Source organism: Odontomachus brunneus, unplaced genomic scaffold (genome assembly GCF_010583005.1).
Source record: "Odontomachus brunneus isolate Ranch 3 - 2012 unplaced genomic scaffold, Obru_v1 Obru_scaffold_015, whole genome shotgun sequence".
Lineage (NCBI taxonomy): Eukaryota > Metazoa > Arthropoda > Insecta > Hymenoptera > Formicidae > Odontomachus > Odontomachus brunneus.
In genome coordinates this window covers 2,973,917-2,998,084 of record NW_022639465.1, presented here as the reverse complement: position 1 = coordinate 2,998,084, position 24,168 = coordinate 2,973,917, and the positions used below count along the sequence as shown (strand labels likewise).

Below are 24,168 nucleotides of genomic sequence, written 5' to 3'. Positions count from 1 at the left end.
GAGAGAGAGGGAGAGAGAGAGAGAGAGAGAGATGTAAAAAAGAAAAAGAAAAAAAAACTGGGTCGTGCCCGGGTTGCATCGCCGCTCTGATGCATTAGTCGCAATGTCGAAGACGTAGGACGGTGTCTTTGTTGACGCACGAGTCGTTTATGCGGTTCTCGTTCACTACGTTTACATTGTATTATTCCTTGATTATATTATTCTGTCGTGTATTCGGTCCGTGAATACATTATTTATCGTCGTTTGTTCTCGTTGGGCGGGGGGGAGGGAAGGGAGTGTTTTATATATATATATATATATATATATATATATATATATATATATATATATTCGCACTCTTGCTCATTATGTTTCGTCTTAATTCGGTTTTCAGGCAAAATCCCGCGAGCTGATTCGTATACTTTGCGTGAAATTTCTGATTTGTTTTAGCCGAATGTATAGACAAAGTTCAGCAGTCGAACTAATTTCTTCGCTGACTCTTTCCTGCTTGTTCCATTTACCACCAACTTTAGCAAAGGGTCGGCGCGCCCCGGCCGTAGCCGCACGCGAAGCGGAACACGCGCGTGCCATCGCGAGTAACGTCGCGTTTCTTTTCTTTTTTTTTTGTACATACGTAATTCGATCGTCGTACTACGGTAATGCGGGTCATATCATGTATGAGTAGTCACATTGCGACGCGGTTGATCGCGCAGCCAGTCAAACAGTCACCGCGGATGGTCCCATCGTCAAATAGCTGGGACGGGAAGACTGCGACAGAGACGACACAGACGACGACGACAACGACGACGACGCTGCTCGTGAAACACCGATGCGTACGCGCGTGCACACGTGTACGCAGAGGAGAGAGCGAGGCCGGTTGCTAATTGCAATTTCCCTAATGGGCTCTACAGCTATATACACATTTGCGTGCCGCAAGTGATGGAGAGTACGATTGTCCGGACTGTAAGGGACTGTTAGCTCGACCATTCGGACTTTTCTTCTTTATCATTATTATTATTATTATTATTATTTTATCCCGGTAATGTAACGATATCAATCGGAGTTCTAAATTATCCAAGGATTGTCGCTCGCAGTATTGTGCGTTGAAGTACAATGACGAATTGACGTGACTTATATCATGTATTCCGATTAGCAATATTGAAATTAATATAGTTTCGTGTCTATTCAATGCGCTGTCATTATTCCACGCGACTGCACTTACTTTACTTTTACGTTTCATAATTCAGACATTCTCGACTTCCAATTCGAATGAATCGAGTGCATCCACAGACGCGAGAGAGGACCGAGTCTAGAGGGTGAAAGAGACCACGGTCTACCACGCAGACGGAACACAACGAGTCCCGTTCTCTCCTGTGTGAATCCACATAACCCAATCGCGATTAACCGATCAATCGATTCGACGCAATAAACCACAGAGTCGGAGGTGATTTAGAGAGAAGTTTTCCCTCCATCGTTGTATCGGACGAGTTCTCGCGTTGACACATACACCACCCACACGTAGATCCGGTGCGACTATTGTAGTCGAAATACGACGAATATTACATGACCGCAACGTTCCGCATGCTGACGTTTTATTTCGAGACCCATAATCCCTTTTTGAGTTCTTTCCGTCTTGAGTTTCCCCCTTTCTTTCTTCCTTTCGCGGCTATTGTTTGACGTTCGACGATGTCAGTATACCGCTGTGCGCACCGTGGATTCTATTTTTATATAAAATGATGAGAGAGAGAGAGAGAGAGAGAGAGAGAGAGAGAGAGAGAGAGAGAGAATGCGAGAGAGTAATGTACTGTTTCTTTCTTCTTTCCGAGGCATCGTGCTTTTCGTCACGAGAGCGGGAGGAAGAAAGAGAAACGATGGCGAGACCCGGTTAACAAGGTGCGCGAGGAAGCCACGTGACTTACCTTGTCGGGGGGGTGTCCGCGATCGCCCGTACCGATTACGTCCGACTTCACTTCCCGTTAATTGTCGTCACGTCCGCCGCCAACGCCGAGCTCTATCGATGTTATATCTCTTGTTGATCGTTACATGGATATATTTTATGATTGCGTAAATTCACTAATAAATTAAATATTTGCTTTAACTTGCCTCGCGGCATTGTGTCTTCATCGCCTCTCTTCTCGTATGAGAAATTTCAACGGTCCGGGTTTCTTTTCTTCTTTTTTCTAACAGTGTGAAAATAACTGTGTCTTCAGTCCCACCTTTCTTCTTCCGTGGAATAAAATGGCTCTATGATATATTATTTGTACTTGTCCAAACATATCAAACTTCTGCTTTAACTATTTTTCGTCCTAAATCTTCCGCATTTCACATGGATGATACACCATCTAAGATTGCGTTCCAAAACATCCTTTTTGAGGAAATTTTACTCGATACTCTGTAGTATATGTAACGTGAACTATAGGTATCGAGTAAAATTTTCCTAAAAAAGAACCTTTTGGGATGCAACTTAAAAAGAAAAAATTTGTAGGATAATATTGCGGCTTTGAACAAAGCGCGGCTTCGAATCGCGCGTATCCTGCAATGAGGAATAATAACCGCTGAAAGTCAATGGAGACACGAGTGATCTGAAATAGACGTCGAGCCAGCGTCACACACTTGTAAAGTTGACATCTGAGGTTAACTGGCAAATCAGAATACGTGATAGGTAACGCGTCCGCGACGACGAATCACACGTACATACATACTCTCGCTCATTACCGAGTGCTTTGAAGGCACTGCCTTCATGCCAAGTCGGTAATGCCTGCGTAGCCTACCTTACCAACAGAGCGGCACGATGAATCGCAAGAATCACGTCGCCGTGATAGAGGGCGATAGTCGAACGTTAAGCCGTGCGTGACCGCAGGAAAAGAGAGAGAGAGAGAGAGAGAGAGAGAGAGAGAGAGAAAGACGGAGTCTCGGGCTGTACGCAGGCGCAGTTTCGGCGATCCGGTATCGCGATTACGCTTTTTCAGGTGTCATACCGCGAGAGGGGCGCGCGCGCGCGCGCGAGCCGTCGCGGTCGCGGGCTCTGTTCCCTGATACGCGCGCAAAATCGAACGAGCGATCCGACGCATCGCCCACACATATCCCCCCTCCCCGCGCTCCCACCCGCCATCGCGGAGAGAATTCCGCCGCACATTAACAACGCACTTTGCGTCGGTAGCTCGACGCGACTCGTACAGCTGCTCCGACAGTCGCGTCTATAAGACATGCAGCGACCCTCGATCCACCATGCCTCTGAGAGTGGCAGCAGCAGAGATGGCAATGATGCGGCAGACAACAACGGCGGCGGTGGTGGTGGTGCCAGGAGGCGACAACGTCCCGTCAAGGAAAGCGAGGAGCGTGGTATTTTGAGAAGATTGGTCTGCCGCGAACACAACAATCACGTGCCATTTGGAGAACTTTTAGAGGTTCCGGTTTTTCCGGAGAGTGGGACTGTCACGATCCACAGGTAGGACGCTTAACCCCGTTATACCTTTCCCCGTTCTATCTCTCTTTGTGTGTCGTCTAGAGAGATTATTAACGCGCTTTATATCCGGAATAATTATATCCGAAATCTATTACGCGGCGCGTAAGCCCTGGATGTCTCGAACTGATGCTGTCGATGCATCGAAGAGAGAGAAAGAGAGAGAGAGAGAAACCCGCGGGATCGTCGTTTATTAAATGTGTCGCGCTGACTCGAGCCGAATGCTCGCGGCGTTGCAATTCGCCCACGAAGGTCGAGTAAATACTTTTGCGCGAGTAGATTCATCCACTTGAGATCAACATCGCTCGTAGGTATACCGTCACTGCTACTACTAGTACGACATTGCAAGTACTGTGTTGAGACTTTCCGATAGTATGCGTTAGTAAAGATCCGCACATTGAAAGTTGCTTACACTAGGCGTCTCTCCCCCTCCCCCTCTCCCTTCACCTTCATTAGTATATCACACATAATCATTTCTGAACAATATTTGATCCGAAAGACACGGAAAGAGCGGAAAATATACAAAAGAGATATTTCGCGTTCCTTTTGTAAACCGTAAATTGTAAACACATTCAATAGTGAACACACACACACACACACACACACACATAAACACCGTAAATATATTTAAACAAAATAAACAAAGATCGACGGAACAAAAAGGTTTGTTTCATTTAACGATTTCTTCATCGTCGATTTTCACTAAAGATTTTCTACGCAAACAAGTGCATATTTAGGACTCCTAAATATTGGAATGAATGATTATCCGAATATTTGAGATCGGTTTCGATCTCATACGTCAAAAAAGTTGAAAACCGCATTATTCGGAAATATACGAACTATATCGATTTATTAATTGTCAAATGTTCGAGAGGGATCTCACTTGCTACGGACATGTTTGACCGACTCTGCCGAGAACTTATAGCGAATTCGGTAGCTTGTACTAGTGCGCACTGAGTGCGCATTAAGGCTTGTTTACAGTACATTCTTATATTTAAGATCGTGTCTTAAATACATATTTAAAAACATTTTAACTAATAAAATGATTCGTACGGATGTTATACATATCATATTATGGTTAAAAATATTTGAGAATTTATTTGAGAATTATTTAAGATAATCTTTAAATATAATAACATACTATGAACAAGCCTTAGTGCGCACTCAGTGCACACTAGTGCAAGCAACCGAATTCGCTATTAGAGATTCAGATTCGACGCTTCAACTGCTCGTATATCTCATGAGAGATCTGCGGATAATCCGAATTTGAAGTGTCACAATTTATTCACTATCTGAATAATGAACTACCTGTATAGTATATATATTCAGATCCGATTGAAGCCCTAGTGCGTAATATTTCATGTATATGTGACTTAATGCAATTTTATACACATGTAACGTGACTTGAATCTTTTTCTACGTGAGTGTAATGTCCAACGCAGTCTTTCGCGCGCTGAATCCCCGAGCCGCATACGTATACAACGAACACCGTTAATGTTTGCCTTACATAACGATGGGATCGTTCGCGGGACAGAGGAGGAGGGTGGGGGAGATATGGAGAGAGGACATCCTCATTGCCGCGGTACCGGGCCGACGATCGTCGATCGAGCGAGCGAGCGGAGATGATCGTTGAGCAATAAATTAGATTCGCTAGGTGCGGGAATTATGCTCGGATCTCGGGTTCGAAGTCGAGCTCGGTAAGTAGGGCGCGTCGTAGGGCGGAAGAACGGAAACGACCTTGAGAGGAGAAGAGAGGCGCTACCTCGGGATCGGTATAATCCCGCTATTTCGATTAGTGGAAACTACTGCATTTGCCACCGGGAACTGCGTCACCCGTTTTTAAAGGCTTCATCCTTTCCTATTCATTGCGCGATAAATGAAGCGCGTTATGTTAACTCGTTATGGTAAACAAGCTGAAAGAAAGAAGGAGAGGAGGGGAGAGAGAGAGAGAGTGTTGAAAATTCTATAGTTTTGCTATCGATGATATACTCCCGCGTGATTCTGTCACTTTTGGTTAATTTATTTTTCTTGTATCCGGAAAGTGCAGGGCTTTGTTCGGAAGAAAGTGCAATCGCGTGTTTACTCGAATACATAAAAGTGCAGTTTGTAATATCAGTTATCCAAACTCATATCGTACGATCTTGCATTATATTTGTAACGAACCGTCCAATCGCGTGTATATGTGGAGGGGAACTTTCTATACATAAAATTCAGAAAACACATATACATATATATATCTACATATACACACGGTATCCGGTAACTCACAGAGGAGTCGCAGTATACAGATAGATTAGGTCTAATTGAATAAAAAATTCCTCTATTATTTTGCAAACAATCACATAAAATTTTAAGTTATTAACCAAAGAAGATACATGAGAATAGCGACGTCTGCTGCTGTATGCTTGTATATTAGGTTAAATTGAACAATGTTCTATCATTTTCCAAATGACTACATACATGTTTAGTTATTAATTAAAGAAGTTTGGTGTACAATTGTGGGCGATAATGCATTAATCTTCTTTAATTAATAACTATACATCTACGTGGTCATTCGAAAAATGATAGAGTTTTTTGTTCAGTTTGACCTAATTTATTTATACACTACGACTCTTCCGTAAATTACCAAACACTCTGTATACATATACACGATTTGCACAGTTCTGGAGAGGGTAAAAAAGAAGCGGCTGTATATGTATACGCGTGAAATTGCAGATATCCGTAAAATATTGATGTTCAGTCTCGATATCGCTCCGATAACCGTGCACTGTCGATAAATGGATTTCTGCCGTATTTGATTGCCCCGTCAGCGCGCGCGCGCGCGCGGTAAGATTGAGTCGGCAAGATTCCATTACGGTTAGTAATATCCTGCGAGTTTGAAAAGAAAAATGAGAAAATATCAAATTGCACTCTCACTTTCGAAGAATATTAAACGTGCTTTAAAAAAAAGAAAAAAAATGCAGCGTTTATTCACTTTTTTTTTAATCGTAGCTAGATATTATCCGTATACTCTGTTGTGCGTACAGCTGTTAGGTTTCGAACGGCACACGCAGGGAACATTAATTTCTATATTCGACGGATGTATCTCCAATCTCTCGGACGCAAGTTCAGCCTTATCAGCGATTGGACGAACGAACGAACGAACGAACGAACGAACGAACGAACGAACGAACGAACGAACGAACGTACGTACGTACGTACGTACGTACGTACGTACGTACGTACGTACGTACGTTTCCCGTCCCGTCTCGTTCGCCACGAAATTAGCATCGCCGCGAATCTCGACCGAAATGCGTCCCTCTTATCGGTGTCTTTCGAGGAACACTCGCTCGTTATCCACGCTCGGATGAGATCTTTCCTCGTTTGCGATGACGACGACGACGACGAACGAGATTCCGGGGTTCGCGAATGCAAATTTGATGTATCGCCGGTGTCGTTCGCGCGGACCACGCGCATCACTTTCGGACGAAGATTAATGACCAGGCATTAATGACAGCAGTGGCGGCGGCGGCGACGACGGTAGCCGAGTGACGGCGTGAATCGCGTAAAATAATTCCGCTAAATTTTTGTCGAACCCGAGATTGGCTATTCTATTACAGAAAAAAGCGCGCGCGATATGCGGCCGTGATTGGCTATGCTATTCGCGATGCATCCGCACGAGTGTCCTATCATCGGTGAGAGGAGGAAGGAGGATAAAAGCGAGAGGATTGCAAAGAGATTATCTTTCGTCCAGCAGGAGAAATGGAAAGGGATAACAAATTGTGTGAATCGTGTGTCAAAACCGGAACGAAGTTTCGAACAAATTGAGTAGCTGTCCCGCAAAAATGGATGTTTGATTAGAGTGGTTAACATCGAAACAAGATATATGCTTCCGACAGCTAATACGATAGAAACGCGACGACATACACAGAGGGAATTTTAAGTTTGAAGAAAAGAATTCGTTGAATTCTTCTCAAAATTCCCTACAGTACTATGGAAAAAATTGTGTCATTTAAAATATTCTACATGATGTTATGTTTTTCAATTTCTTCTTTTATTTCAAGTGGTAACTTGCATAAAACAGAAAGATAAATTAATGTTCAACCTCTCTCTCTTTTCCTAAAACTGTCAGAAGCATCTCAAAAATTGTGCGAATACTCTGTATAATTAACGGGGAAAAGAGGATGCTTGGGAATAGATGTAATTACAAGAGGATTGTTTCTGTATCATTAAAACAGAAAAATTATATGTACGCATGAGAAGCGAAACGTGAAACGATTGCAGTTTCCGCGTCGTTTTGCACATTCGAAAATTATAATCGCTATAAATTGTTATTAACATCGATTATTATAATTTTATTATTATTAATGCTACGATTATGAAATATACCCGCAATTATGATATATATATATATATATATATATATATATATATATATATATATATATATATGTATATATAGTCATCACGCGCACAACGGCGTATTCGTGAGCGATTGTGTCGCACGATTGTCATCTTTATCGGGCTCCGCATTATCTCATGTTTGTCAGACTTCCTGTTTCGTTATGGTACGCACGATACGCATCCACACAAGACGCACGCCGACATTCAGCAGCAATAATCTTATCGGCTGCGAGCCGGGTCACAATAGTGGCGGTCGAGACGGGAGGAAAGTGGATTTTCCGCGTAGCCGAAATTTCCCGGTGGTTTTATCACGACTGCGACTTCCTCGAGGAATCTACCGCAAACAAATATTCTTGTCGCCACATGTCACACTCGAGAGCGAAACGTTTTCTTTTCTAATGAAGCGTGAGTGGTGATTGTGTCATTATTGAAAATATTTTGACAATTTTGCACGATCGATTGAGTTTTGAATGCAGATGTAATTTTACTCCGTTAATGCTGGTTAACGTGACGATATACGCAGATAATTTAAAAGTAAATATTACTATAGAATTTTGTAATTGAGGTACAAAGATCGACATTCTGCAGTAATATACCGTCTTCTCATTTCATGTGTGCTACTTATATTTTAGGAACTGAAATTGAGACACTCGCTGTGTTCCTAGTGAAATTTATTAAGTTTATTGGCAAAACGTACCTTACCGAACAATCTGTTCTTAAACTAATAAACCTAACCAAAAGTTACACTTTGATTTCTTTCTAATTTGGTACAAATGTAAAAGTATAAAAAATATTTAGGTCATATTTTTTAAGGTGACCAGATTTCCTAGCCCTAAATTCGGGACATTTCATAAATGTGTGAAACGGGGGTAGGGGGATAAAAAGATCCGAAAATTATTTGATAATCATTGAAAATGATGACAAATCGGTGTCCCAAATAGCACTCGAAAAAATTCGGGACAAAGGGTAAAAAATCGGGACGTCTGGTCACCTTAGCTGTATATATATCGAGAAGGGAGGAGATTACTCCGTAATAATGTATCATGGGTACATATCGTAAATATGTCTTGACGACCGCACGTTGTTGTTTTCGGCACTCTAATACTTATTTCCGCAGGAGACTCACAGGACACAAGCGAAAGATATATGGAATACGGAGCGTCGTATTGCTCGGCATGAAAAGATCGCAGACGCGCGCGCTGTTAATCACGTACACCAAAAGTTCATTAGCGCGCCGAAAATGTATGAATGTGAACGCGCCAGTTGCGCGGACGAGGTCTACAACGACGCGATCTGTACAGCGAACGCGTTAATCACTTGCTCGAGTTACTAACCACTCTAGACCAATCACGTTCGTTTCGCACTACGAGGTTGTCATCTTGGTTATTCAATCTAGGCGTTGGTAATGAATCGCGCGAAATCTTTTCGCGCCAAGCAGCAGCCATGGTGCTTACACACATCACTCCGCGTTTCTCGCGTCTTTTATCCGTCGAAAGTGAGTCTCGCGTGTTAATAAGTCTCGGGAGTGTCGAGAATAGTGATGTGTCATCGCCGGGGCGTACCGTGAAGGCGTCATTTGTAAGTAATCTCCTCGTTTCTCCCCACGGTATATGTAAGGTGATGTAAGGTGACCAGATTTTCCAGTCCTGAATTCGGGGCACTCTATGAATGTGTGAAGCGGGGGGAGGAGGATAAAAAGATTCGAAAATTATTTGACAAATCGGTGTCCCGAATAGGGACACTCGAAAAAATTCAGATCAAAGAGTGGAAAATCGGGACGTCTGATCACCTTATTTTTTTTCATTTTGACTTACTTTGACTTACTTTCACGGGCAGTTTATAGCTTTTTAATGTTCTCACTTCTATCATCAACAAGCGCAACAAAAATGCATAAACATGTAAAAAGTTGAAAAAAAATTATTTATATAAATAATTTCTCGGATTGGCCGAGATTCAAATAATTTTTGACTAATTTAGCACAGATTTAAAATATTTCGGTTAAAATATCGGCTAAAGAAATTTAGGATGGTTCGTGTCTCTCAGTTATGCCGATTTTGTTAAAATTATTGAACTATATCTTGTATTCAATTTTATTTCTTATGTATTTTTGTTGTACTTGATGATAGGAGTGAGAATATTAAAAAGCTATAAACTGTCCGTGAAACTCAAAGTGGACCAAAATGAAAAAAATATGACGTAAATATTTTTTTCTACTTCTATATTTGTGCCAAATTAGAAAGAAATCGTACCTTTTAAGTAGGCTTACTTGTAAGAGAACATGATAAAATTGGAAGAAATATGTATATAAAAAAAAAAAAAAAAGAAAAGAGAAAAGATGTCTTACGCGCGATTTTATTCGTCATCTCGGACATACGAGAGCGCGGTTGCACGTGACACGTGTTATCGAGTTGCCGGCTGAAAGTCGGGAGAGTTGATTTATCACACTCAATCAACGCGGATTTGAATATCGGGGCAAACACCTCCGAAAAATTGCAGCGGAAAAGTTGGCGCAGACGGGCGATCGCTGTGAAATCCATAATACGGCCGACTCTCGAGCCTCGGGCGATCTTCCGCGGTCGAGCAACGGGGCATACTATTAGTATATAACGTTCGGTAACTGGTCTCGTGATTTTCCGTCGCGAGTCGCTTCCCCGTGCTATTATCCTAGTCGAAAATGATCGGTCTTGCCGGCGTAATGGCGCAACGTGAAGGGGCGGGGGAGAGGGGGAGACGCCTCTCTAGACTCAGGGGGAGGTCCTTAACCTAAGCCTAAGCTAACCCAATGTAACCCAACCTAACCACATTCTAAGACTGATCATTCCCTTAACAAATAGAGACGCCACGATAAAGATCTCCCTCGACATTCTTATCGGGGAGAGGATACCGCGAGTTCTTCCGTTCCCGCTATCAATGTCCGTGATATAGGTCCGTCAATCATTAAGAATCGTCGAGAGCACTCGACTCGCGTTGAGAAACTATGCCGATTGGCTCCTGAAAGAGCGCAAACATCTTATCGTACACGAAGGACGATTCCCGTTGCCCCTTCCTTTCCTCTTTCAAGAGAGTGACTCGCGAGAGTCCTCCTTCTCGAGGACTCGCACGAGCGAGAGGAACGGAAGGCGGAGGACCCTGCGGTGGTACGAGCTAGCTCGTGGAAAAGAAGGAAGAGGAGGAGGTGGCGGAGACTGTTGGGAGCGAGTGGGAGCGAGTGCCACTGACGATGCAAGTACGACCAGACTCGTTAAACAGTTCTCTTCGGCGCTTCGATCCGCCGTCGCGTCGCATCGTTTGCTCGTTTCGACGCGTCGATTTTTGAGTCTCGACAAAAAGCACGGGGAAAGTGTCGCGCGTGGGGTCGGGTCGGTAGTCGGGTCGGTAATCGAAGCATACGTAAACGTAACCGTCGTATTTGAAAGGAAAAAAAAAAAAAACAAAAAAAAGAGAAGGAAGAAAAGAAGACACAAAGTATCGCACGCGATTCCGCGATAGATCTCTCACTCGGTCGATTGTGGTCGTATCATCGTATCGAGGATTAGTGCGAATTGCGTGTGTGATGTAAGTTACGTGAGTAGCGGGAGACGATGAATGATTCGCGAATTTGTCGTCGTTGATGGCACAGCGTTCAGGTTTAATCGAGATGGAAGGCGGAACGTCGCGCGACGATCCACGTGTATTCCGCGTTGCAATGACGGGAATCGTCGTGCTGGTGGCCATAAGTTTCAATTTCGAGATTGTTTGAAATTCCTTTCTCTCCGTCTCGATACGTTCGCGACAAAGCGCTGCACTATAGTACTCGCGCGATACATTATTCGTCCGAATTAGGGCTGCGCAGAATGACGAGGGAGTTCCGATGATACGATACGTACGAATTACTGCATCTTCCTCGAGTCTATTTCTTCAAAGGAAAGAGCTGAATTTTTCACGCATCGTTTCCGCTCGACTTTCACTGATCAAACTTGAGATTTCAGTCATGCTGCTCATGACGACGACGAGAAAAGTTGCTTTCAACGTCGACATTTCCGTCCAAATCACGAATAATGTTTCGATTATACTTTGTGCTAGTTATGAAATAAATAACTCGACCTCGAATCATGCAGCCGCGCAATCTTTTCGTAGCGTCTCCTTCTCGGATTCTCAAAATCAATTCGCGTCTGATGCCTCCGAGTGGCACGACCCACACCAACGTGGAAAAAAACGCATCCATCACGATGGATATCGGCCGGGCGGGGAAAGCTGAAAGTGGGTAATTTCAAACGAAGCTTGAAATTGAGACGGACACGCGCTGATGATCGAGAGACGACGATGTCCGGAGTCTTCCTGTTGGGGCGCGAGAGACTACTTCCTTCGTTCGAACTCGGGACGAACTCGGGACGAAAAAGACGGGCGAGAACGCGGCGGCGGGTCCGTGTCGGCGAGCGCTCGCCTCGAAGAAACGCATCACAGGGGAGTTAATCGATCGCGAGCGATAACGGTACTCGGCGCGTTATCTCGGCGCGTATAATCGAGACGAAGAACGACGACTGGCCGAAGCGCACTCTTTCTCTCTTTCTTCCCCCCCTCTCTCTTTCTCTCGACGGACGTCTCACGAGTTCACCCTCGGATCGCGTTCTTGCGATCCGCGCCGATGCGCCGCGACGAGAACCGTCGTCGTTTCCGTCCCGTGGATCTCGCTTGACGCTTCTTCGGGGATACCGAGAGCTGCACACGCACTCTCCACGATTCCATCATTTATTTAGGCTGACTTGATACGATCAAGCAGTACTTACCAAGCAGTATATTTGTAACGTATTCGTGTCGCGCGCGACTCTAACGTCGCCTCGTATTCGCATTGTATACTGAGCGCGGCGCCGACCTACTCTGTGTGAGAACAAGTAGTAGAATAAATAATATACTAATCGCAAACTATGCGCATTTTCCGAGGAATAACATTGATCGATATCTTCCTTCGTTTCTTCACATTTTTCCGTTGGTATGAAATTTTGATAAACATTCCTCTCCGACCGCCAAGGTCGACTCGACGTTCCGCGCGCAGTTGTGCGTCGACGTGTGCTACACGAACGCTCGAGATTCGTGACAACGACACGCGCCGTCTCGTTTATTACTCGTTCCGACGCGGGCTACAAATACCCGGTAAAAAATTCAGGTCTCAGCCGTCGATCGGATGACCGGTCGGTCGAGCGTCCCGTACGCAGGTGTTGTGCGCGACGTGACTCGCGCGAAACACGTCGCGACTTGGATTCGGGGACGTGATACCGTTCGGTAAGTCTCGCGCGTTAGACTCGCTCGGCATATCCGCCGTTGTCGTTGTCGACGTCGTGTGATTATTTCGGCATCGAGCACTACTCGACTGTCATCTCTCGACGGGGGCGTTTGTAACGGAGTGCGACGAATGCGGCATACGATATGCTGAAGATACGCATGCTGGATTACATCGGCGACGCTGGGTAAGCGAGCTGCACGATGCAACTACTACACATAAACGTTAATCTGGGTGTACAGGCTCGATGTTTGTCAGTAGGCCATTGTTAACACACAGCCGCGTGCTTTCATTGTATCATATAAGCAAGATTGAGCGTTCCATGAACTGCATTTTTGCAAGCCGGCGAAAAGGTTCAGCGCTCTAATTAACCAAGATTCCCAGTGATCGAAAAGAGACATTTTATACATTTCGAATTCAATCAATTCCATTGCGCAATTTTATGTCCAACTTAATATTTAAATCTAAAAATTACAACACTTGGTGCATCTTGCAGTTACGCGCTGAAATCGGAAATTAAGAAATCGCTTTCTCTTTGAGGTAACGGACGCGCGACACTGCCCCTTTGTCGTCTCGGCTTGACACGCTAACACCGTCGTTAATCATCGCGCGCGATCCCGTGAAGGAAAGCAACGCGGTCGAAATGAAATTACGCGTTCGTCAGGGACCGTTTCGGTGCACGCGCGCGCGCGCGAGCGATCTCGGCCGCTAGGAACGCGTATCGCATCCGGAATACCAATGAACACGGTCGCCGAGAACAAGGCTGATCATTCTTTTCCACTTTGGCTATGTACGAGCGTGCCTCGGGCGCGCTTAAACGCGGATCGAGTTGTCGGCGTGAAATTGGAACAAGCCAAGAGCACACCCTACCAGAGGCGCGACATACCACACCGCACGACAAAGAGACTCCAAAATTTATGGAGCACTCTCGACCTCGAGAGTGCAAGCTACCGTTCGCTTATCGTCGACGTTTATTAATTCGGGCCGACGTTAAGTAGCGTCTCGATCGGACGTTGCTTATCCGATGGAGTCGCGTTTTAAAGAGAGTGGCCGAGCTTCTTAACTTAGTTGGGGTCGTTTCAAGGGACGATTTGTGATGCACCGCGACGATATAATTGATAACGATGTTCATTAATATGTAAATTAAATCGGGATTTCAGTTATTCTAATCTAAAGTGATCTAAATTTATATATTTACATTCTTTATTTGTACCTTGAATCCATCTTGCATCTGCATCAAGAAGCTTGTGTTCCTCCCTGAAAAAATGTCGAGATGCCGCGAGGGAATTCGATCGGGAACGTGTGGGGTTTGTTAGATTTACGGCGAAACAACAGTCTGCGAATTTCGTACATTCGCGCGTACTTCCGACCGCGCGATTCCAATTGTCTCCACCGTGCGTCACTTTTGCGACGTCCTGTATCCGCGGTGAGAGGGAGAGGGAGAGAGAAAAAAGACCCAGCGCACACTCGCGAATGATGCAATTCTCTCTCCGCGACCGATTCGCTGCCATATCTGCTCGGCCAAGAGTGACGCGAATATATTTCTAATTTCCTGCTTATTCCGCGTCGGCCCACACTGTTCGTTCATCCGGTATATAATGACGGACGCCTCGTGGGTGCGAAACGTTGGCAAATTAATCGAACGAGGTCGTCGGATCTCGAGCGAGCGAGCGAGCCAGTCGTGTCGTGAGTGAGCACACGGCGATCAGAAGGTTTCACTCGGTGAAACTTTTCCAGCGGCGTATTTACGCGTGCCCCTCTCCTCCTCTCTACCTGGACACGCTTGTTATTCACGAGACTGCCGATTCGACTGTCCCAATCTAACGATCACGATTGCACGCGTACAAAAAAGAGTTGGCCAGTGTATTTTTTCAATCATTTGCGGCAAAACTGCAATTCGACAATTATATTTGTATATAAGTATTTGTATATAATCTACTTTCTGTGATTTTTCTTAAAGATCGAGCAGATATGGATAAAAAACAGTGGATTTCTGGAGAAAGTTTCGTGCGATATTGTTTTAATTGCGAGAACCGCCTATCTCTCGGGTCATTAGGACGGATCGGTAGAAAGTCGATTGCCATTTAATCGATGTGTCATCGTGAACACGTGACGGTCATTCAGCGTCCCTCGCGTGCGGGAAGTAATTATGAGGCAGCTGGAAGCGGGAAACGTAACCGCGGAATCCGTGAAATTTCCCGCGCGCGCCATTCGTAATGATTTCGAAGAAAGGCAGTACGTAACCGCCATACTATCGCAACAAATAATTAGCGACGCGTGACAAGTGTCGATAACGCAACCAACTCGACAAAGCGTGTCCAGCGCCATAAATCTTTTCGCGATACAAAAGAATAAGACTGAATCGACATTAGCTACGCGGTAGCTTTTGAGCAGCTCTGTCACATTCGTCGATTCTAAGGAAAGAGGCTGGCTTCATCGCCAGTACGCGATCGATTTTTCTAGTTGATGCGAATGCTTGTTTTCGCGAATCTTGGACGCGGTCGTCCTTGTTTTCGTAAAACAACTGTCGGCTCGTAAATCACCAGGAAGGAGGACAAATCCGTGAATTCGCAATTTTTTTACTTTTGTAAATCTTACGGCAGAGAGAGAGAGAGAGAGAGAGAGAGAGAGAGAGAGAGAGAGATGCATCAAATGATAGTTCTACGGATACATTGATGCCATAAATCCTCGATTCCCCGACACTGTAAATTCTCACTTCCGCAAATCCTTATACAGACGTACGTACGGTGAGCCAGCTCCCATTATGCGAATTCTTTCGTTACATCGACGTGTGTCCGTTAGATTAATCGCGGCTTCGTCGCGATTTCATATTTCTTCGCGTATCTCGCCAAAGATAGACATCTCCATCTTTCGCGAGTGTAGTCTCTCTCTCTCTCTCTCCCCTCTCCTTTTTTCCTCGTTTTCCGTGTTCGATTTTCCTTCATAGAGATACAACGGCAACGCGGAGACGCTTTATTCGTGGAAACGATACTACTCGCAGGCAAGGCTGCCCGGTTTCATACGACTACCTACGTGTACTTGTACGTGGGTGTACAGCGTGTTTTAAACGAGCGGTTTGCGAAGGAGACGAAATTCCCCCTTCGCGCAAATTCGCAAGAACGCGAATACTGATGCTCCAATTTCGATCCGATTCCTTCGTAAATTTTGGGTGAATAAAAATTCTTTTAATGCGTTTTTCTGTCTTTTTTTCCGGTGATATTTCAGCGTAAAGGCGATTGTGATAATAACGCTGGTAATAATAATAATAATAATAAAAGGATGAAAACGCGTCAAAAGGGCGGGCAGCAACTGGGGGAATGTAACCGTCGCGCATAAGAAATCAGCACCGTGTCAAGGATATTAAAAAAATCAGGTTCTTGAATCCTGTGTGCTTCGTACACGCCCACTTCCGCATGGATTGTCCTCGCGAGGACACCTTGAAAAGGACGTAACCGTCCGAATCGGGCGAACCGACCGATGCGACGCACACTTTTCGTGCGAACCATCTTAGCGTAACTGAAAGATCGGCGACGCGGTAAAGTAGAAGGGTTGTTTGGGGCTGTAGGAAACCTGCCGGCGTGGACACGATTCAGCGTCCAAAAAAGGATAAGATCGGCACACATCCGGTCGCTAGATTCTCCGACGCGATAGATATTTCGGTGAGCGCGGCGGGACGAATAGCGCCCGTCGTTTTCACGGTCTTGAGTATTCCGAGCAAAACTACCGAGCGGGATCTTCTCAAAGTTGGCTGAATAATTTTCACGTCGTGAAAATATGATCGCGAGACACTTTGATAATTGTAGTTTTGGAAAAGAGCGCGCAATTTCTGCACACCGTGTGTATCGTCCTCGTTTGTACCTTCGTTTCTCTTGTTGTATGTATAACGTGTCAAAAACATCGTGTTAAATGTTGTTGCGGATTACTTCTGGTAAAAGCTTGGGACATTCGGTCGATCTCGATCGCGCGCGGTGGCTGCACTCAAGGCGAGATAATAATTGCCGAGGTTGACTCGCTAAGTAAGTGCTCGTACACGCTCAAGTGGTAGAACCAGTTGCGAATGAAAGTAAGACGGGGAAAATCGCGATTAGATAATCCCTGTCGCCTTGACGCGCGCTTTTTTTTCCTTCGTCCTCGATGCTTTTTCTGTCGAGAAAGACCAAATGTCTCTTCCTGATGAAACGAATTTCACGGAATGCTGTGAACTTTATTCGATCGGAGGATCGCGCCAGCTGGAATTATATCGTCGCTTTTCAATACAAATTTTATCGCACACAGACAAAAAGAGAATTATGCGACCGATAGTCTCTACATTGCAAAATATACGGACTGCTTCTTCTGAAGTCGACTATACAGGGTGTACTTTGTACAGTGACCCGACGCATTCGTGAGTTCGAGCAATAATCCCTTGACACCCGCGACTTTCCTTGCGTGAGCGCGTATGCACGCGAATGTACAGGGTGTTCCCAGTTTCGTCCGCCTCGTTATTGCAGATAAGAGGCGCGTAACAAATATTTATATCGCTATTCGCGTGCGGCTGCGAAATAAAGGCAGGCAGATATTGCATGATTAAGCAAGGGACATTCAGGACGGATTTACGATACAAGTGAGACGAGTCTCGCTTCCTCCGTTACTTCCAATTATCGTCCCGTATCGCTACTCGAGGAGAAGATAGTCTTTCTCGATCGTTCTTCTCGCGCATCTTTCCTGCCTCTCGCAATTTACGCGATTTACGCGTAAATTAAATCAAACACATGCGCGAGGCTTCATCGCATCGTGAGAAGAAGATAATTTTTCCCAACGTTTGCGAGTGAGTGAGGAGGCCACTTGACCTTTCACTTGTAACAAATACACGGATAGAATACGTTTGTTTCAAGATGTAAGTATACACCGCGCAGAGGTAATGATACTACCTGCCCTTTATGCGCGAGCCCATCTTTGTTGTCGTCCATTGGGACAAACGGCGTTAACGGCGAAATATCGAGGTCATCACAGGGAAAAGCTGATTTATCGCCGTCGTCCGCGGAGACTTGTACGTCAATATTATCCTTAAAGAAGATCGGTGCTAAAGGTGCTTTGTCGAAAATACCCGACAGACGGATTCACATAAATTATGCATGTGCGATGTGCAATCGTCGTCGCGATCGTGAAATGAATCCTCGCGCAGAGCTGGCGAATTAACTGTCGTTCCGCGCGCGCGCGGTTGTAATCACTTTTATCGCATTCTTTTACACGCCGATATATTCTTCCCGAGAGCGAACCTTGTTGGTTATCGCTCGCCGACACCCGGTATGCACCCGCGCGCGTATGTACACATTTATCCGTATGCGTGTATCCCATAAAGAACGCACGAGAGAGTATCGAGTTCCGACGGGAGAAAATTCGCTTTTCGCCGTGTAGAGGAGCGAATGCGAAACGAGAAAAGGTTGATGATGAAAATCACGATGAGATACGCGAGGAAGTGTAAAGCACGAAATTCAATGGCAGGAGATATTTATACATTGCGATCTTTTTGTAAAGATCCGTCAAAGCGTGAGTCAAGGGAAAATTCAATGGGAAAGATTTGATCGATATGATTATTATTAGACCGTCCGTTTCTCGCTATCGCGGTACTCGTCGTCTTCAGCAAGAATAATCTTTGCCGAGTGCGATCATTCTCTGTCTCTTTCCCCGAAAGAATTCCAAACTCGGACGTCGCTCAGTTTCAAGTGCTTGTCTCTCAGGGAGACAGAACGGCAGAAGCCAATCGCGCGCTGGTAGAAAAGCACAAACTAGTCGACCATCGCCTGATGACCTGATGATTGGCCTCTGCTTTTCCGCCAGGGTGTAAATGCGCCCGTATTCGCTCACGCGGGAGAATTCTAGTATAATCAAATTTATATAGAAAAGTTTCGATCCGTCAGAATCGGACAGATGAAGCAAAGACAGATGAAAGATCTCTCTTGAGCCCTAAAAGAGAAAACCGTGACCCTGATTGTATCGAACGGAATACCTAGCAAGGCGAATTTTCATGTTGAAAGTTTCAAGCGTCCGCGCGTGTAAGGGCTTCTCTTTTTCGCGCGTGGGTGAAGCATCCACGTTTATGTGCAGCCGTAATCGCACGGGCTTTAATACCCGCTGGGCGCCTGAAAGCAAACTTTTCGTTTAAACACAAAAATAAATGGACACGCGGGGACTCCGTCGCGGGTAATAAGACGTCTCGGTTTCTTTGATCCCCTTTATCCTTCCGCGCAGCGACGTACCTACATACGTGTACCATGCCTCTATACGTCGTTAGTCAATGTCGCGGCGGTAAGGGACATCGGCTCGATTTACCAAGTGCCGACAGGAAGAAGGATTTCCATTCGTTTTAGTCGCGCGAAGACGGGAAAGGGACGGGTCGCGTTCGCACGCTCGCCGCTTTGTCGACGTTCGCCGCGATGTAATCCCGCGGAATGGAAACAACAATACTCGAGTGTTGCGCGAGAACGGGACCTTCGAAAATATTTTCATCCTGATGCGTCATCGACGACGACGACGACGACGACGACGACGACGACGACGACGACGACGACGACGACGACGGGATCTCTGTCAGACGAGTAAAATTCGCTTTTTCTGCGTTTTAAACGTCACGGAGACGCGAATTTCAACACTTGGAGACCAGATCCCACACAGAGGGACTCTACAGTTTTGACGTCGAAAGAGTTTCTATTCTGAATTTCTATTCAGAAAGAAGAAATGTTGATACTGAACTATCGCGACTTAACTGCCATCGATCTCTCGAGCTTTCAGTCAAGAAAAAAAAAATCGTGGGAATTAATTATACGTTAAATCGCACATTAATTACACGCCGAGAGATAAATTATTCCGTCGGTGCCGGACACCCAGTATAGTATGCGTACGCGACGACAGGGAGGCTGCGTATTTTACAAGCGATGATACTTATCACCCTCGCTGACTGTAATTACCAGTTCCGCCGCGAGGATCTTGATGTATCTCGGATTTAACTCACCGGAAATCGCGTGGCGGAAGTAAGAAGACGGGGAAAAAAGCGCGGCGACGCGCTTGATACTCTGACGTTTGGTCCACGCTCGCGGTAGACAAGTGCTGTAGGTGTACCAGTTGACCCCCGTTGAACTCCACGAGCACGGCGATTAGATGCGCTTGCTCGTTGCTGCCTCGCGCCGAACAATTGAGCAGCAGTCGGCTGTGCAATAACAGCGTAAACTTCGAAATTGGGTTATTTACAATGCGCAATGAAACACGTAATTAGTCAGTAATTGTTCAGAGGCTTTCGTGCGACTTTTCCTTTTTATTTACTTCCTTTGAGATATTTGTCAAAAACAGTTTTCTCATCGTGTGTCTGTTGCTTTCACAAATATTTATTCTAAACATTGTGTGCGCGAAAAACTGCGTGCGCGAAAAACTGCGTGCGCGCGGGTTTTATTTTCTCAGATTATTATTTCTTCATCTTACACGCGCTATTATTGCGACCGACTCTTCAATTAGAGGGCTGATGTAACTTGATGACTGTCACTTTGTCGCGGCACAAAGGCATTTCGTTAGGATATACAGGGATATATTACCTCGGATATATCATCGGCTCTAATGATGCCGCGAATAGACGATAAATGTCGAATGAATCGCCGCGGTCTAACGATAACGATGCCCCCAACGGACGATAAACGTCGAATGAGTCGCGAAAGTGTGCGGTTTTCCTCTTTAACGTAGAAACTGTCGCGGCCAAGCGAATTTATCTCGTATCCGCTCACAATCGGACAGACATGAGCAAGATCCGGCTTGAAAATAAACTCGTTGAATTCGGCGATTCAAACGAAGCCATGCAGAACAAAAGATTAACGTGCAGAATATCTTTCGCATTTTTTCCAATACTTGTATTTTACATGAGAAGAAGTGTATAATTTTCGAGTTAAAGGTTTTACTTCCACATTAATTTTGTAAATTTCATAAAACTCGAAGAACCAATAGAGAGCATTTCGAGAGATATTTGATTACCTCGATATTCTGCTTGCATTTAATCTTTCTTTAATTACAATGCATCATAAATAAGGAGTGCGTAAAAAGAATGTGGAGAAAAGGAAACATCAAGTCGCGAAATTAATCTGTTCGAAAATGAACTCTGGCAGCAGAAGGCGCGCGCGGCCTCGAAGCAGGACGAAGCAGTGTCCCGCGGTATTCTCCCTTCCAACTCCGACCCCATGAAGAAGAGACACGGGGTTCGGGGAGAAAAATCCGCGAGGGTTTTGCTGTCCCTTCGCCACGTTATTAATAATGACACGTCGGAGCGCTCTCTTTGGGTTGGATGCGCTCCATACGGCTGCCTACGTGCGGTACACGGATGAAAAAGCGCGCAAAATCGGGGTGTGTGCCTCGGGTACGCGTGCAGCAGGTTTTTTCACCCTTCCAATTGTATTTTTCACTCGAGCGAGCGTTAATCGTTGTTTTGTGTGTTATTTTCCATCTCTCTTTCGTTACGCTTGAAAATTTCGCGATATTTAATAAAATCGTGCCCGCGAGCGAGAGACGCAAGTAGAGCAGATGCTGCATTAATTAATTTTTTAAGCAACTTTAATAATATCACAGATGCGATGAGAGGAAGGGATAGTGTGCACTCTGTTTCGCTACAGCGAGGCGCCAATTAATTATGCGTGTAACACGTGTACACTTTTTTTAAATAAGTCAGTTTTTATCATTGTAAAAATTCGGATTCAGCGACAAGACTCTCGTTAAAATAATAAAGTATACAAGTAATGCGCAGGAGACACTCTGCGTAGCTCGTTTCAATACGCAATCTCTTGCAGAAATAATTCGGGATTCTCGACGACGTGTTATTACGATGATCGCAAACTGGCTGGTCGATCGAGTGCTCATTACTCCATTATTCCGTCCTTGTATCCTCAGAGAGGTCCTATGGGAGTTTCTTTCGTTCCTCGTGTCGGAATTCGTCAAGGGCTCTGTCAAAATCAGGGCAGGTCTCGTCAAAGGGAACGCGCGTATTGGTCGCATATTGGCGCGTCTTTCTTTTTATTCTACATATATCCGATACGCCTCAAACGAGGGATAGAATTGTCGAGTGCACTGTTTGTGTTTGCACCAGTTTGTGTCTGTTCGTTCACTCATGTTCGCGCTCTGCAACCGAAAACTGCAATCGATAGCAGAAATCGGCAATAGCGTGTTCTTGCGTTTCGTAACGATTTTCATCGCGACGCGATTCAACGAGATGAGAGACAAAAATAACGAGACGAGTCTCGTGTCCGCTATATTAACCGCGTGAACGCGACGAGCTGGATGACTGTCGCGCGCACAATACTTGCGTCGCGTTACATAATCACAGCTATTGTATTTCCGTTCCTCTTTTTCTCCTCTCTGTGTCTTTCGCGCGCTCTTTCTCCCTCTTCCTTTAATAACCGAGTTGGCGACTTTTCATAACGCGCGCGTTTCTCAGCGGTCATTATTAGCATGTGCTGTGGAAGAATACCATTATCTTGTTAACGACCGCTTTGCCCGCGCCGGTTATCGTCTCCATCTTCATGGGCGGCAGTAGCGACGAGGAGATTATATTATATCCCGGTACGCGATTTCTTCATCCGAGAAATTGTTTGTCTGCAAAGTATCATCCCGTATCGCGCTTAAACGCGTACTTCTCCCGACGTTCCGTCTATCCGGGCTAATTCTTTTTCTGTCTTTTTTCTGGAGCAGCGTTTACTCTACGAGTATCTGTTCTGCGCACTGATTAATATCGGGCACGATCTGTTTCACCGGCTGCGTTTCTCTCGTCGTAGAAAGCCTTTCCTTACTCGTCTGACTCGTTCCACGCGGGATACCAACAATTTGTATTTCCGATTCTCAGCGATAATGAGAATCGATGTGACTTTATCGAGACCCGATTGAAAATGATCTCTAGATATGTGAAACGTGTACGTACGTTTCCTCACATACGTATCTTATAATGTTGAAAATTCTACTTTCCGAAATTGATCCGCTTGTCTGCTATTACATAGTTTTACGAAACTGGGCCTTAGTGTACGACATTTCAATTCGCCGGAGGGGGAAGCGACTTGAGAGCGACGAAGCGACGGAGCGTTGCGGAAACAGGACAAGTCGTGCGACCCATGCGCGCGAGTAGGTGAGTAGGTAGATAGGTAGGTAGGTAGGTAGGTAGGTTGGTTGGTTGGTTGGTTGGTTGGTTGGTTGGTTGGTTGGTTGGTTGGTTGGTTGGTTGGTTGGTTTGGTTGGTCGGTTAGTTGGTTGGTTAGTTGGCTAGTTGGTTGGCTAGTTGGTAGGTAGATAGGTAGGTAGATAGATAGATAGATAGATAGATAGATAGATAGATAGATGGTCGAGCTCGCTCGCGTGTAGGTAGACTGCAACGTACGACCATGCGCGCGTTTCGAACGGGCGCACCTTTCGTTCCGAAACGAATGCACGGGATGCAGCCACGGAGCGGAATAATACATCGCGAGCTGCTACGGTCGATCTCCGAATACGTTACGGATAAGAAATCGCACGAAGAAGAAATCGCATGTAGTGATTTAACGCGAAATGAAATTCGCAATGTATTCGTGAAAATAAAAAAGTTTACAAAGAGCTCCCATAATGTGACAAGATAAATAAAAAATAATGAGAGAGAGAGAGAGAGAGAGAGAGAGAGAGAGAGAGAAGGAGGGGTTATAACGTATCCCCGATAAATCCCGATCGTTTTAGCGTTGGGTTAACTTGACAGGAATCTCGATGTTACCTACAATATCAAACTGTCGCGTTATAATCGTCTGTAATATCTACGACTGTAATACAGTCGTGCGTTGCAGTTCAAGTCCAATTGAACGAACGCGATATGGCGACAGTGATGATTATTTATTGCCAAAAACCTATCGCAAAGCGTAACCATTGACGTTCCGTGCGCTCTCGCGTGTACTTTGGAACAATAACAATCAGACCGTAGAGAGGCTGTGCATTGTTGGTTTACGAGCGTGGCACATATGTTCGAGTAGTATCGGGCATATGATAGCGAACTACCCCGCCGCATTATGGCACTCTCTTTCGGGATCGAATCTCTGCCGCACTAAATCACTACCGCTGTGCACGA

The 24,168-nt window shown here is 45.2% G+C and overlaps 1 protein-coding gene across 9 annotated transcripts in view; it reads left to right on the top strand.

Moving 5' to 3' along the window:
* The window catches only part of LOC116841433 (rap1 GTPase-activating protein 1-like), a 112,587-nt gene that overhangs the window by 9,016 nt on the left and 79,403 nt on the right, over positions 1–24,168 (top strand). The window contains exons 1-2 of one of the 9 annotated variants that reach the window (XM_032809340.1): positions 11,066–11,380; positions 12,969–13,269. The exons of 2 other annotated variants lie outside the window; for them this stretch is intronic. In XM_032809340.1, coding sequence (XP_032665231.1) covers positions 13,229–13,269 — 41 coding nt within the window. In that variant the 5' untranslated portion in view covers positions 11,066–11,380; positions 12,969–13,228. Of the gene's footprint in view, positions 1–2,908; positions 3,428–11,065; positions 11,381–11,408; positions 13,270–24,168 lie in introns of those variants that run through there. 6 more of the 9 variants (XM_032809339.1, XM_032809338.1, XM_032809335.1 and 3 more) reach the window with 6 other exon arrangements.